The 16,787-nt window shown below is 45.8% G+C and overlaps 1 protein-coding gene across 3 annotated transcripts in view; it reads left to right on the top strand.

Moving 5' to 3' along the window:
• KCNT1 (potassium sodium-activated channel subfamily T member 1) overlaps positions 1-16,787 on the top strand; it is a 192,007-nt gene that overhangs the window by 127,012 nt on the left and 48,208 nt on the right. For all 3 annotated transcript variants that reach the window (XM_044268511.1, XM_044268510.1, XM_044268509.1), the window contains exons 6-12: positions 1,335-1,394; positions 1,883-1,957; positions 4,195-4,278; positions 5,149-5,243; positions 11,703-11,883; positions 15,948-16,112; positions 16,584-16,720. In XM_044268511.1, the coding sequence (XP_044124446.1) occupies positions 1,335-1,394; positions 1,883-1,957; positions 4,195-4,278; positions 5,149-5,243; positions 11,703-11,883; positions 15,948-16,112; positions 16,584-16,720 (797 nt within the window). The remainder of the gene's footprint in view (positions 1-1,334; positions 1,395-1,882; positions 1,958-4,194; positions 4,279-5,148; positions 5,244-11,702; positions 11,884-15,947; positions 16,113-16,583; positions 16,721-16,787) is intronic.

The following is a 16,787-nucleotide window of genomic DNA, read 5'->3' as shown; positions in this document are numbered from 1 at the left end:
ATAAAGAAAGGATTTATACTTCTTTTGTCCGGTGGATCCACTTCTGGGTTTGGCTGAAAATCCGGCAGGAGATCTTCCTCATAACCTCTGTGCGGCCGCACCCTTAATAGTTTATTTTTATAAATGAACAAATTGCAAAGTGAATGAACAAGAGAGAAATGTAAATCCAATTAATATTTGATGTGACCGTCATCTGACTTCATCAGTCCTTCTAGGTACACTTGCACAGTTTCTGTAGGAACTCTTGGAGACATCTCGGAGAACTAACCACAGAGCTTCTGTGGCTGTAGACTTGCTCGAATCCTTCTCTTCATGTAATCCCAGACAGACTCAATGGTGTTAAGATCAGGGCTCTGTGGGGGGCCATATCATCACTTCCAGGACTCCTTGTTCTTCAGTGTCCTGAAGATAGTTCTTAAAGCGGTTATACAAGACTAATGCAGACCTCCAAGAGTGGCTGAACTGCGGTGATGATCATACTTACCCCGCCTCTAGGTTCAGTTTCTGTCGCTCTCGGGTCAGCTCTTCCTCTCTCTGAAATCAACATCTGTGGACAGGGGGACACGCGACCGCTGCAGCCGATCACAGGCCGCAGTGGTGACCTGCTCCCCTTGTGTCACGTAACTAATGGTCATGACACAAGGGGAGCAAGTGACCACTGCAGCCTGTGATTGGCTGCAGTAGTCCCGTACGCTGCCCCCATCCCCCCCAATCGACATGTTGATTATACCCCTGCCAAAATATTCACATTTTTAAGGCTTCTTTAATAAGCAATTGCCACATAGTTTTATATTCACACACACAACTATTTATGGTGGAGGATATGGGATGCCAATTCCTTACAGCTGCCCCTTTAAGGACATATGCCATCCATATCCACGTTTCCATTAGAAACGATTTGTGATGCATTGTCCTTAAAGGGGCAGCTGTAAGGAATTGGCATCCCATATCCTCCACCATAAATATTTGTGTGTGTGTGTATATATATGAAATATGCACCAATCCCTTATTAAAGAAGCTCAAAGATGTGAATATTTTGAGCGGAGTTTCACTTTACACTTGAGAGATCCTTCTGTTTATTATCCCAAGGATTTCGGAAGTCGCTGAAGACGCCTCGGCTCTGGATTAGCATTTCATCAGTCTATTGTCAGGGTAACTGGCATCCGTCTGCTTACTGAGCTTTGTACCAAGAGGCGGCTTAAATGTGGACATTTCCACTGCAAACATTTAGTCTCTGCACACCCTCCAGTAATCCCCACATGTAGCAGTGCTGGAGTCACAGGGCGTGATCTGCTCATCAATACCCCATAATCCTGCTTCTCCTCACCTCACAGGTCACCGTGGCCATAATCAGTTTCTTGGAGACGATGCTGCTGATGTATCTCAGCTATAAGGTAAGCTTTGCATGAGTCTATGGTACGAGGATGAGCACAGTGTGGATATTAATGCATTGGGGCCCTAACATGGGATTTGGGTCGCAAAACCATTTTAGTTTCACACCCGCTGGAGTGCTGAATAGGGTTATCCCTCTTGTGTGGCTGAAAGAGTTAATACAGAGCAGCTGAGACACGCTGATTCATTGGTACAGATGTAGCAGAGCTGAGCTTGTCATTTGGCGCTTGTGGTCTTTTTGAGATATGTGGTTTGCATGGTGCAACATTGCACACGTTATTTGTGAGTTGTCACGGCTCTGCTACATCTGTTCCTACTTGTGGATGAAATCATTTCTAGGAACGTTATAGTCTCTCCACAGCCTGGAACAGAAAGCGATTCCGTGGTAAATGCAGTGGAAACAGGATTACCGCCCCTTTAAGTGTTGCACATTACACCGTCATAATGGTGCCATGTTGTACGTTATTATGTGAATGTGTTGAATCCGCAGGGGAACATCTGGGAACAAATCCTCAGGATCTCGTTCATTCTGGAGATGATAAACACGGCTCCTTTCATCATCACGGTGAGTTTCCTTCCTCTGCTCTGAGCGCGCTGCGGCCGGACGATGAGGCGCGGCGCTGTGCGATAGGGGTGCTTTTTAGCCAGTTTTCATAAATCTGCCCCATTGTTTTCCAAATCCTGCTGGTTGCCCTTGGAAACAGACAGCAGTTTATCTCCAGCCCGTTGTCAGACATGTGACCTAACGGCTTAGCTCTAATTGGCTGCTACAATTATTATAATTTTTTCTCTTGCAGCGCTTTCCCGGCAGCGCTAATAACATGGCTGACATACAGGAGAGCAGCCTGCTGTATGAGCTCCCCCCATAACGTTTTCTGTTTTTTGCTACCAGTTCGTTTTCAGTTTTGGGTGTGGATGGGGAAAACAAGGGCCCATTTATGATGCTTCCTAAGGCCCCATGCACACGACAGCAAGTCACGGATCCACAACAGTCCGTGTTGCATCTGCATTTTTTGCGGCTTCTATTGACTTCAATGGGTCTGCATTTTGCAGACAATTTTAGGAGATGTTCTATCTTGGCGGAACAGGCATATAGATGCGGAAAGCACACAGATCATCAAGTAGGGGGTCGGCTGCAATGAGTACCTGTACCCCCCCAGTAATGGAACACTCCGCCTTGAGTCGGGATGCTCGAGAATAATCACTTTGTGTCTTTGAATGCTCCGAGCTGCGGGCTCCATATTACAGGTAATGGAAGTGAAATGAGCCCACCGTGCCTGGGTTATAAACCTAGCATCGCCTTTGTCAGCGGAGTTTTTCCCACGCAGTCTTTTTGTTCTCGAGCCGAGAAAATCCCATCTGGTGAGAAAATCATGATGTGAAGACAAGAAAGCTTTCAGCCCCTGGATTTTCTTAACTAATTGCCTGAGCCGGCGAAACAGAAGGGAATAATTAGGATGGAGGTGGTAGTTTTGCGCGGTTCCCCATTTGCCGCATTTTTTTTTTTTTTTTTTTTATTATTATTATTTTCTTTTTTTTATTTCTGCCATTTAACATCCAGTTGTTGTAGATGACTCCCAGTGACAGCACATCAGAGACCGGTGCACGGCGACATCGCCGTCAGCATCCTGAACTTGCAGGTCCAGGACTGGATGGGTTACGATAAATGTAGGCAGACTGGAAGGACATTACATCCCAGCAGCACAGAGTATTTCAGGGGATCAGCGTGCTTAGCTTGCAGGTCCAGGGCTGGATGAGACAGACAAATGTAGGCAAACGGGAAGGGCATAACCTCCCAGCAGCACAGAGTATTTCAGGGGATCAGCATGCTGGATGGGGAATATAAATATAGGCAGACCGAAAGAGCATTACATCCCAGCAGCACAGAGTATTTCTAGAGAGCAATGTATTGGATGCAAGGAAGGAGGAAGATCCCCCCAGTAGTACAGAGTATTTAAAAAAAATAATTAGAATATGATGATCTCGTAAAAGGCAGGGATTTCTCCACTCAGTGTCGGCAAGGACTGTATGTACAAGCACGGTAGCACAGAGTATTTCAGGAATTAAGCGCGACGACGAAGTTAGGGACATAATATCAGTAAAGTGTACGTGGGAGTCACGCTCTTATCGCTTTTCTCCGCACAGTCTAGAGGTCTCCAGCAGTCGCACACCCCCGTGTACAGCGGCGTATAATTAGGCCCCTTCACCACACGGGGCCTGTAGTGTCTCAGCCTCGGTAAATCGCAGCCGCCCGCGCCGCTTTCTTCACTGGTAATTTGCTGGTCTTACATAGAGGAGGTCTGCGGGATTTCCATCTCTCTGATCACATGGAGCACTCGCTTACCCAGGGAGACAGGTGAAAACAAGAAATCTCTCCTACAAGATGGAAATTACATTCCCACGAAGCCTTTGTGGTCCGGGGCCCGGTGAATGGCACGTCTCACAGGGCTCCTAGGAATCTGTTTTAAATGTGCAATTGCGGAGGCGGAATGGAGAGAGGCTGCAGGACACGTAACGACCAGAGAGGGGGGTGCAGGACTGTCAGCTACCTAATACCAGCGCTACTTCTCCTACATGGTACGGTCCTCCTAAATACAGGAAAAGATGGGCCCTAATGGTTCCTAGTGGGTGTATCTGGACCTGTTTGAGTTCACCCAAATGTAAAGTGTCTGGGGGGTATCTAAATAGGTCCAAAATTCAGCGCTGATATCTATACAGAGCTCTAGATTTGCTGTTGCAGTGCTCCACATCCCCCGGCTTCCATACACAGTTAAATAGGTTCTCTCTTCCATTCCTCTCCAGATATTTTGGTCGCCATTACGAAATCTGTTCATCCCGGTTTTCCTGAACTGCTGGCTGGCAAAATGCGTCTTGGAGAACATGATCGTAAGTGCTGTTAGTGTCAATCTATTTGGTATAGTCAAAGTAGACGTAGCTACAGGGGAGATAATGGTCACAACCAATTCCCCCCCTGAGGAACACATAGATACCCAATGATGCGTAAGAGAATACTAATACTTTAAACCACCCAGTAACTGCATGGAGCTACAAAAGAGATAATTGTCACAACAAAGCCCGCCCCTGAGGAAACATAGAGCCCAGTGATGCATAAGAGAACACAAATACTTTAAACCACCTAGTAACTATGCTAACTGCAGGAGAGAGAATGGTTACAGCCAAGCCCCACCCCTGAGGAACCCATGGACCCCCAATGATACATAATATTTAAAATCACCCTGTATCTATACTAACTGCATGGAGGTGCAATCATGTATCTGCTTACAGTTTGGGAGGGCCTTCTCAAGTGAGCCCTAAAATGTGCTACTATTGAGGATTCAGTTGTTGCACAGAAGTATCTCACTATACCAAACATAGATCCTGTGGACCATGATGTGACCACATATAGAAGGATGAGCAGAGCCCTTAGATTTGAAGCTACTTGTCTGAAAGTATAGCTTTGTGTCAAGGGCAGCACATCAAGGGGGGAAATTTTAGATGTTGAGTGATACCTTAAGCAGGGGCTGGACAGGGATAATATTCACATCCAGTTAATACCAAATCTAAGAGGTGACATAATTATAAACAGTAATAATGTCAGGGGTCACGTGTCTATAGCGGGTGCTGAGGTAGCAGTCGCACCCAGGCCCTATTGCCTGATGGGGCCCAAATTACAGAATATATATGTATTAGGCTATTGCTGTGTGTTCTGCTCCACCAGTTTCATGTAAGCTTATTAACATCCTTGTTGTATTTCAGAATGACCTCCACCGCGCCATCCAGAGGACGCAGTCGGCCATGTTTAATCAGGTGATCATTCTGATCTGCACCCTGCTATGCCTGGTGTTCACAGGGTAAGAACTTCGCTCTCCATTTAGTCTAAATATATTAATAGTGAGTCCTGTGCGGTGACGGCGGCAGTCAGTCCGTAGGTTACTATGTAGAGGGGCAGTACACTACTAAGGGTCCCAGAGCCTGATTTTGGCATTGGGGCCTAGAAGCTTAGTTTAAAGGGAAACTGTCACCCCGATTTGATGTATAGAGCTGAGGACCTGGGTTGCTAGATGGCCACTAGCACATCCGCAATACCCAGTCCCCATAGCTCTGTGTGCTTTTATTGTGGAAAAAAGGCGATTTGATCCATATGCAAATTACCCTGAGATGTGTCCTGTACGTGAGATGAGTCCAGCGTGAAGGAGCCCAGCATCGCCCCGCATCCTCCGAATCGCCTTCTTGCTCCCCGACGTCAGACAGCCAGAGCGCCGTAATCTCGCGATACGCAAGCTAGCGCATGTGCAGTGTCCTCATAATGTTCCGTGCCTGTGCTGGCATCAGCCTCAGGGAAGGAACTGCGCATGCACTAGCTCGCGCATCGCGAGATTACGGCGCTCTGGCTGTCTGACGTCGGGGAGCAAGGAGGAGATTCGGAGGATGCGGGGCGGTGCTGGGCTCCTTCACGCTGGACTCCTCTCACGTACAGGACACATCTCAGGGTAATTTGCATATGGATCAAATCGCTTTTTTTCCACAATAAAAGCACACAGAGCTATGGGGACTGGATATTGCGGATGTGCTAGCGGCCATCTAGCAACCCATATCCTCAGCTCTATACATAAAAATCCCGGTGACAGGTTCCCTTTAAGCAACTGATTCCGTGCAAGTGGCGGAGTGACCCCACAAACGTCTTCATGTCACATTGTAAAACCAGGGGGGAAAGGCCTGACTATAGCGAGATCCAGAGCACGCTGTGAGTCTGCTGCGTCTGTCATGGCCGAAACATCGTATTTGTTGACTAAATCAGATCTGTCGGCTTAATATGCTGCCCTGGTACCCGGCGTATCAGCGGAGCAGGAGTATGCTGCTCTTACATAGGACTGCATATTAATCTGACACATCTGCTTGACTGTTTTTATTTTAATGTCCACCATGTAATACTATATGTAACCCTGGAGCGGACCCCGCTTATCTATCTATCTAATATCATATATATATATATATATATATATATATATATATATATATATATATATATATATACCTCATATCTATCTATCGTGGCAATGTGAATAGTGATGTGTACGGTGAAGTCCTGGAAGGGGTGTGAATCTACCCTAGGTGAGATAAGTAAAGTCCAGGAAGATGGCGCTGGCTTCAGCAAACCTAGTTGCTGAAGCTACGGTATTGTCTTTATTCAGGGATGGATTTTATTGGATTGAGATGGTAGGTTTGGCAGTGGGACCTTCCAATCCACCCCCTCATTCCAGGGCAGGTTTTCCTTTCACCTGAGGTGATCGCAGATGAGGCCGACCTAAAGCTCCTCCCAGGGTGTCAGTCCGAGGAGGGAGAGAGAGAGTGTTTGTGAAGCAGAGTCCTGCTGAGGCTTTGGGTGTGTGGTCTCAGCCAGCAAGGCTGAGGGGCCACAAGGCTAGGGTGTTACCTGAAGTTTGGGGGACACAGTGACGCCTGCAGAAAGAGGGTCACTAGGTCAGAGTCGGGAGGACTACTAGACCACAATCCCCCCAAAAAGCCTGGAGGCTGATGGATGGATGTTGGCTGAGGGAAGCCGCATATGATGTTCATGTGTGAACTGTGCCCTACAAATGAGGTAGGGACGTATGTTGTTTAGGTAGCGCCTAGAGGGGCAGGAGTTTATTTGTGTTTTAAGTCCTGTCAGTGCGGGAACCTAACCCCATCCAGTGATGTATAACTGGACTATCCTGTATGAGAAGAGTCCCAACAAAAATGCACGGTTTGGACATGAAAATCTGTTGTCTATCTCATATCCTGTCCATCTATCTCATATATATCTATCTGTCTCCATCTAATCTCTATTAGCTCTTCACCCATTCTGCATGTATGGTCAGTTGGGTGACAGGGCACCCTTGGCATGGGGGGTACAGAGGTTGCAGTCCGTTACATGTCATCCATAATCCCATAGTCTTCTGGGAGGTGGATTCCGAGGTGAGAGCCGGTGCCGAGTCACGGAGCGCTGCACGTGGTGATGTATTGTGTCTGCTATCTAAGTGCCACTTCTTGCCCACTGTAAGGAGGGGGCGCACGCAGCTCTTCTGCCCTTAATGCTGCTCTGATAAGGGTAAGTGTTATGTGGTGTGCACTTATTAAGTCTTCCAGGTCTCCTGTCATCCTCTGCGCAGAGGCCGGCGCTGGTACATTACAAGAAGGACCTCATTCCCTAAGTAACCTCAGTGCTGCTGCCTGTATTATCCCATTTACACTTTCTGTGCCATCGCTGGTTATAAATATATAACTGTGCAGAGGAGCATTGAAGATGGCCTAAATCATTTCTGGACCTAGTTCTAGGGGTTGCAGAGGAAGCAATGGTACCAACGCTTTTTGGAGGACCACAGTCCTGCCAGCCACATAACGATGGGCTTTAAAAAAGATGCACTCAGTACATAATGGGGGCAGCCCATGCCACTGGTATGGGCCCCATGGAACAGTATTAAATGGCTGCCATCACTGAGCAAAGCACTACAATTCTCATTACATGCAGCAGCCACTAGGTGGCGCTCCCTGTTTATAGATCTATGCAATTAGCTCCCCCTAGTGGTTGCTGTAAGCAGTCAGAACTTTTTAACTCTCATTATACAAAGAGAATTTGGGGATTTTTCAGCATATTTTGTGCCTGGGGTAGATGAGGGGTGCACGGTGACTCCATAGCCCCAAACCAGCAGGAGACGGCCCGGCTTGCACTACTTTTCATATATTGTTTCCTTTCAGAATAAGTGGGTACTATTTATGTAAGGGTGGTATAGAAAAAAATATTAAAAACTTCCCCTCTGTGTGGGTTGATTCCTCTGACGCCGGTTTACCATAATTTTGCTCATTGCTTCTCGTTAATATTTTACTGTATTTCTGCCCCCCCCCCCCCTCAATTAATACCTGCAGCGTAAGGTAATATTGTGTATGACAATGCCGCCCTAGGACTCTGCTATACAGACGTGGACAAAATTGTTGGTACCCTTTGGTCAATGAAAGAAAAAGTCACAATGGTCACAGAAATAACTTTAATCTGACAAAAGTAATAATAAATTAAAATTCTATAAATGTTAACCAATGAAAGTCAGACATTGTTTTTCAACCATGCTTCAACAGAATTATGTAAAAAAATAAACTCATGAAACAGGCATGGACAAAAATGATGGTACCCCTAACTTAATATTTTGTTGCGCAACCTTTTGAGGCAATCACTGCAATCAAACGCTTCCTGTAACTGTCAATGAGACATCTGCACCTCTCAGCAGGTATTTTGGCCCACTCCTCATGAGCAAACTGCTCCAGTTGTGTCCGGTTTGAAGGGTGCCTTTTCCAGACTGCATGTTTCAGCTCCTTCCAAAGATGCTCAATAGGATTGAGGTCAGGGCTCATAGAAGGCCACTTTAGAATAGTCCAATTTTTTCCTCTTAGCCATTCTTGGGTGTTTTTAGCGGTGTGTTTTGGGTCATTGTCCTGTTGCAAGACCCATGACCTGCGACTGAGACCAAGCTTTCTGACACTGGCTAGTACATTTCTCTCTAGAATTCCTTGATAGTCTTGAGATTTCATTGTACCCTGCACAGATTCAAGACACCCTGTGCCAGACGCAGCAAAGCAGCCCCAGAACATAACAGAGCCTCCTCCATGTTTCACAGTAGGGACAGTGTTCTTTTCTTGATATGCTTCATTTTTTCGTCTGTGAACATACAGCTGATGTGCCTTGGCAAAAACTTCGATTTTTGTCTCATCTGTCCACAGGACATTCTCCCAGAAGCTTTGTGGCTTGTCAACATGTAGTTTGGCATATTCCAGTCTTGCTTTTTTATGATTCGTTTTCAACAATGGTGTCCTCCTTGGTCGTCTCCCATGTAGTCCACTTTGGCTCAAACAACGACGGATGGTGCGATCTGACACTGATGTTCCTTGAGCATGAAGTTCACCTTGAATCTCTTTAGAAGTCTTTCTAGGCTCTTTTGTTACCATTCGGATTATCCGTCTCTTAGATTTGTCATCAATTTTCCTCCTGCGGCCACGTCCAGGGAGGTTGGCTACAGTCCCATGGATCTTAAACTTATGAATAATATGTGCAACTGTACTCACAGGAACATCTAGTTGCTTGGAGATGGTCTTATAGCCTTTACCTTTAACATGCTTGTCTATAATTTTCTTTCTGATCTCTTGAGACAGCTCTTTCCTTTGCTTCCTCTGGTCCATGTCGAGTGTGGTACACACCATATCACCAAACAACACAGTGATTACCTGGAGCCATATATATAGGCCCAATGGCTGATTACAAGGTTGTAGACACCTGTGATGCTAATTAGTGGACACACCTTGAATTAACATGTCCCTTTGGTCACATTATGTTCTGTGTTTTCTAGGGGTACCATCATTTTTGTCCATGCCTGTTTCATGAGTTTATTTTTTTACATAATTCTGTTGAAGCATGGTTGAAAAACAATGTCTGACTTTCATTGGTTAACATTTATAGAATTTTAATTTATTATTACTTTTGTCAGATTAAAGTTATTTCTGTGACCATTGTGACTTTTTCTTTCATTGACCAAAGGGTACCAACAATTTTGTCCACGTCTGTATATATATAAAGTGGAAATATAATTTTTCAGCCTCTTGTACGCACTTGACATGACGGCAGCCATTCTCCATCTGCAACAATAGGTTCTAATATGACCGGGTAATGACTGCCAAGTGGCACCGATCAGCTCCCGGGCCCCTGGTTCCAAATCCCTATACAATTAACGGACAATGGCTCCTGACTCACTCACGTTGCAGAGCCGGCTTTGCTTTCTGTTAGTCATCATCTGTATTATTCAGCAGCTTTCAGAAAAGTATGAGTTATGTTTTATTAAGATTATGTCTTGTTGTGCACGAGGGAAGCCATGTGGTGGCGCTGTAGCTTGATAGATACCATCCGGTGACAACCGCACCGTCCAGGTTTAAAGGGCATCTCTCAGCAGTTTTGTGCCCATGACACTCGCTGACTTGTTCCATGTGAGCTTGGCAGCTGAAGGCATCTGTGTTGGTCCCATGTCCATATGTCCCCGCATTGCTGAGAAGAATGATGGTTTAATGTATGCAAATGAGCCTCTAGGAGCAACGGGGGCGTTGCCATTACACCTAGAGGCAACTGCCGCACCCTCTGCACTTTCACAGAACAAGACAGGATCACGGTTTTCATTGCCTGTCAATCAAAGTGCAGAGGGTGAAGTAGTTGCAGAGAGAGCAGAGCCTCTAGGTGTAATGGCAACGCCCCCGTTGCTCCTAGAGGCTCATTTGCATATATTAAAACTAAATATTTCTCAGCAATGCGGGCAAATATGAACATGGGACCAACACCGATGCCTTCAGCTGCCAAGCGCACATGTAACAGGTCAGTCAGTTTCCTAGGTACAAAACTGCTGACAGATGCCTTTTAATTATTTGACCTTATTTGGTTCGCAATTTTATTTTATTTTTAGCAATTCATCACAGTTTTTAAGAGATCTACTTGCTTCCAGTGAATGGATGTGTAACGGTTTACATCTAGAGAGTAAAATAAACTGTGCAGATCTAATACTCCTCACAGCTGAGGGTATGCTGCGATTTGATCCAGTCCTAAACAATCCTATGTGAGTGACTGGACTCAAGACTTAATACATGGCACCTGCACTGATACATTGTAACAAAAGAGAGAAAAGAAAGATTGGATCCGCTGATGTAGATAGTTCTCTGTGAGCTAAATGACACTGTAGTCAATTCCCAGCTGTGATAATAACTAAATCTGCAAGATTTTTCTATACTGACAGCAAGCAGAGATCTTGAAAATACTGAGATACTATATTAAAAAGCTACTGAGCTTTAAAGAGGTCTTCTGGCAAATAAAGCTTATTCATTGTAGTTCTCCAATTTTCTAATCTACTTTCTGCATCCATTTCTCACAGATCTCTGCTTGTAGTCACTGAATGACTGATAAAATCCTGTCCTGGTCTCCTCGTCATATGATGGACGTTACAGTACAGACTTGTAACGAGCCGTGCCCCTGTATGACCAGGACAGATTTTCATCCCCTGGAAGTAAACCATGAAGATTTCTATTCATTAGCTGCAAGCAGAGGTCTTGAAAACCCTGATTGTACAAGAAATATTTTAGAAAACTGGATTATTTTGTATTATTCAATAAATACGCCTTTATATAAAGTTGTAAGGATACTGGGGTTGGGTCTGGTTGGGGGGGTGACTGTGGTGACACCGCCGCGACCCCCCCCCCCCCCGCAGCCTCCCACCCGCCGCTAACCGTCGCCTGGCGCTCTCTTTCAGGATGTGCGGTATTCAGCATCTGGAAAGAGCCGGGGAAAACCTTTCACTCTTCAAATCGTTTTACTTCTGCATCGTCACTTTCTCTACGGTGGGATATGGAGATGTGACTCCTAAAATCTGGCCTTCGCAGCTCCTGGTGGTCATTATGATCTGCGTGGCCCTCGTGGTGTTACCTCTCCAGGTAAGTGGCCAGTCTGGTTTATGCTCTCCTATACACGAGAGGGGATGGCATAAATAGCAGTTACCTAATGTAGCGATATAAATGACTCCACTTATGTTGCTTTGAAGAGGAAAAATTCCATGATATCTGCCTACTAGAAGATAATAGGAATAATGAACTCCTCAAAGCGCTGTACCTTCCTAAAGAGGACCCGTCACCTCCCCTGACGTGTCTGCTTTAGTGACCATTTACATCCCCCAATTCTGGAACACCTATTCTTATGACTGTATGTTGTGCTGTTGCTCTATTATTCCTACTAGAAGTTATGAATGAGTTACTAGCAGTTTACAATTAAGGTCCAGACGGGTGTTACTAGTTGGGGGGGTGTACTGGAACAGTCTGATAGTATCCAGTGGATGCTGCCAGTGTCAGACTGTGCAGGGATACCCCTCCAACCCAGCTGGACCTTCATTTCAACTTGCTATCAATTCATGCAGAACTTGTAGCAGGAATAATAGAGGAATGGTGCAGCATAGTCTCCAGAATTATTACATGGGGAATGCAAGTAGGAGAGGCGACCGCTCCACTTCAGGAAGGTACATCGCTTTGAGGAGTTCAGATTTCCTATCGTTATCTAGCAGGCAGATAGTATGGAATTGCTATTTATGCAGTTCCCTACCATATGTGTGTAGGTTCACTAATGACGTTTGGTTTAGGGATATCCAAATTTATTTTAAAATTTATTATACTCACTTACGGTATATATGGCTCTACTCTATTCCTCAGCGCTTTACAGACATGATCATCCAACTGTCCCCAATGGGGCTCACAATCTAAGGTCCCTATCAGTATGTCTTTGGGTGGTGGGAGGAAACCGGAGAACCCGGAGGAAACCCACGCAAACACAGAGAGAACATACAAACTCCATGCAGATGCCGTCCTCGGTCAGATTCGACCCCAGGACTCCAGCGCTGCAACTGTGTAATGCCTCATTTCACCTGTGGCGGTGCCGTAGGGAAACTGAACACTGGCTGACGGGTTCCCCAGAGATCGCAGCCGATCACTGAGGCAGGACAGCGTAATAAGCTAGAAAACTGTAAAGTAATACATAACAGATGGCGTCGTTTTCTGTCCCATTTGCATCTATATAATTGTCCCTAGAGGGCAGTATTAGAGTAGTCGGTGCAGGACCTGAAAACTGCTTTCCCCTCTGCACCCCCCTGATACATCTGCCCTGTGAACAGGGGCGTAACTTCCATAGCGGCAGACCATGCGACTGCAATGGGGCCCAGGGCAAGAGGGGGCCCAGTTGGGATCATCTCCTCTTCTACTGGGGGTGAAAACTTAGTCAGGACTCTAAAGCAGGGTTTCTCAACTCCGGTCCTCGGGACCTACCTACCGGTCAGGATTTGAGAATATCCCACAGAATGAATACCTGTGGTAAGTCCTGATACTTGGACACTAATTATATCACCTGCTCAATACTAAGGGAATCCTGAAACCATGAGCGGCAGGTGGGGCCCGAGGACCGGAGGCGACAAACCCTGCTCTAAAGGAACAACTTTTAGCAAATGAGGCAGTGGACAAAATGGCCCAAGGGTCATTGAAAGGGGTTTAGGTGGAAACCCTTCTGTGTGGGGGGGTCTTGTTTGGTCATTGCTATGGGCCCTTACTTCTCTATGTACGCCGCTGCCTGTGAATCCAGGTTATGTCAGATTCTACGCTGCTCCTGAAACCGTCACGCCTTTGGTTCATTTCTCCTTGACTGGTTCGGTGACGGGTCCCAAAATCCCCTGCAACTGACACTGAGACAGACGCATATAGGACATGTCACCGCCACCGGGACTGGATGTCTAGGAGCCGGCGAGGCATGGCGGCTATGAGATCTGCTTGGCGCTGTTCCCCTGTCAGCAGGATTAAACCCTTTCTTAAGACCTGCGCGCTTCTACTTTGCATTGGTGAAGGCTCCTTCTGTCCAGATCTCATTGACTCCAGTGACGGGAAAGCACCGAGACATGAGGAACGATGGCAGTATTGTATTAGGGATATCAACACGGGGCCAGACTGAGAGTTATACGGGCCCTGAACATGGAAGGGCCACTTTTATAGGCGTTATGCTAGTTGACCATGGTCCCTTTTTGGATAGCCCCACCGCCTGGATGGTCACCGTGTGTCCTCTCTTCTCAGCTTCTATGCTCATAGGTCTGGCATCCTATTGCCCGCTATATTTGCCAGGCAAAGTATCACTGGACGGCCAACAAGCTGGAAATGTACAGAGCGCCCCCTATGACCTTAGTTATGTAGCGCACCTGCTTGCAGATTAGAGCATCTGGTGGATAAGTTAGTGCTGGCATATCTAGTGGAACTGTGTCATGCATAGGGCACAAGCTGGCAAGAAAGGGTGTGTACACTTTTGCAACCAATTATTCAGTGTCCATAGTATCTACTATATTAAAAAAAAAAGATTGAGCAACTTTAATCAAGTCTTATGTATACAGTTCCTAGGCAGATCTGTTTCCATGGTTACAGACTACAAACAGAGCCTTGTGTAGTCTGATCCTGTTACCCCCCTCCACCCACTGTTTATAGTCTGTAACCATGAAGACACCTAGATCTGCATAAGAGATGAAGACCTATAGCACATGCATCTACAAGGGTTGTAGAAGATTAGAAAACCATGGCTGCTTTCTTCCAGAAACAGCGCCCCCTCTTGTCCATGGGCTATTAGTAGTACTGCAACTCCGCCTTAGTCAAATTAATTAAGTTAAGCTGCAATACCACACAAAGCCTGTTGACAATAGTGGTGCTGTTTCTGAAAGAAGACAGCCATGGTCTTCTGATCTCATACTCGACTCCTTTAAGACTCAGGCAAAAAAAAAAAAATACAAATCTGTCAAGAGCTTCCAGAGTGAGAAATTGTTATCTTGAGAGGCATCTAGGGAGCAGATACTTCAAAATCTAATTGACAAAGAAGAAGAACGGCTGAGGCAGAATAAGAGGTCAGAATGTTTTTAGTGCTCGTCTTATCTAATGAAGGAAAAAGACGAGCTAGAACATGACGAGCGATGAAGGAGGGAGAAGGGGCAGTCGCCGCTCAACACATAAGATCAGAGCTGCAGGTAGTCACCTGTATAAAAAATTAAATGTTAAAGGGCGTGTACCAGCAATGACATTGCTGAGAAAAATGATGTTTTACTATATGCAAATGAGCCTCTAGGAGCAACAGGGGCGTTACCATTACACCTAGAGGCTCAGCCCACTCTGCAACTGCCACACCCCCTGTACTTTGATTGACAGGGCCAGGCATAGTAAACATCATCACCCATAGCTCTGTCAATCAATATGCAGAGAAAGCTAGGCCTCTAGGAGTAACGGCAACGCCCCCGTTGCTCCTAGAGGCTCATTTGCACATATGAACATGGGACCAACACAGATGCCTTCAGCTGCCAAGCGCACATGGAACAGGTCAGCCAGTGTCATAGGGACAAAACTGCTGACAGATGCCCTTTAACACAAGGTCTTCTACTAGAATTGTCGGATAATCAGATATTCTGGATCATCAAGCGGCGCATTAAACTCCATACTCCACTGTATATAACCTTACACTTAATTTTCCTATCTCTCACACTAGTGACAGTTCCAAAGGGGTATACAGGATGCAGCCGGGTCCTGGTGCACATTGACGCTTCTACCACATAGGAGGAGACCCTATGGTTGGGGACAGAGGGGCTTAAAGCTACACCTCGGTCCAAGAATGTTTGTTTTTGAAGTACAGAAAAAAAACTCTCCAGGTTCCCAATATTTCAAAAGCTTGGGACCACTGCGCATAATGCACCCGTAAAAATAGTAATAAATGATAAGAAATCATATAAATCTATGAATATCATCTAATGCTATAAAAACAACTCTAACAAAGAACCAATTCTACAGATGGAAATGGCTCTAAAATGCTGCAAAACAATTAAAAATGATACCGCTGAGATAAAAACGCCTATAAAAATGATACCAGATAAAAGGGCATAAATGGTTTATGATTATTAAATTGCTGATTTCCGTCGGCTCATTAAGGTTTATTTTCTGTGTAGTTTGAGGAGCTGGTGTACTTGTGGATGGAGCGTCAGAAATCTGGAGGAAACTATAGCCGCCATAGAGCCCAGACGGAGAAGCATGTTGTCTTATGTGTCAGCTCCCTCAAGATCGACCTCCTCATGGACTTCCTCAATGAGTTCTACGCGCATCCTCGGCTCCAGGTACCAGAGTTGTTCTTTACCCGACCAGCATTATAAGGTGCGGCAAGGTTTACTTCATATTGGTTTACCATACAAGGGTTGGGTTCCTTGGTTCCATACACCTATATGACATATCATCAGAAGGTCAAATGGGTAATTTGTAAACCAACCCGTAAAAAAATAAAATGGCTCGTGACCAAGTAATTGTCTCCAAAGTCCGCTCCAGATGATGTTCCCTTGTGCCAGACTCTTGGGACCTATCACTGTGTCAGAGCTTGGGATGACCAGAGGTTCCACGGGTGGGCCAGTTTGACCCTGAACATTCCTCCTTTCCAGAGATGTACACTTCCTAAACCTCCATTCTTCTAGAGCCCTCATGGAGATTGTACCAGGGCCACCAGTTCCCCAGTCCTGGTGATATATCTCCTGCTCAGCTGCATAACAGATTATTTTTATAACCTAATCTTTTTGTATCCATTGTTTTTTTCCCAGGATTACTACGTGGTTATCCTTTGCCCAACAGAAATGGATATCCAGGTCCGACGGGTACTGCAGATACCGCTGTGGTCCCAGAGAGTCATCTATCTGCAAGGGTCGGCCCTCAAAGATCAAGACCTCATGAGAGCAAAGTGAGTAAAGGGGTGGACGTAAGATTCTTGAATACAGTTTGGCCCCTGGCCCCTTCTAGTAGAAGAC

Source organism: Bufo gargarizans, chromosome 9 (genome assembly GCF_014858855.1).
Source record: "Bufo gargarizans isolate SCDJY-AF-19 chromosome 9, ASM1485885v1, whole genome shotgun sequence".
NCBI lineage: Eukaryota > Metazoa > Chordata > Amphibia > Anura > Bufonidae > Bufo > Bufo gargarizans.
The sequence above is the reverse complement of the archived record's forward strand: the minus strand, read 5'-3'. Positions and strand labels throughout refer to the sequence as shown.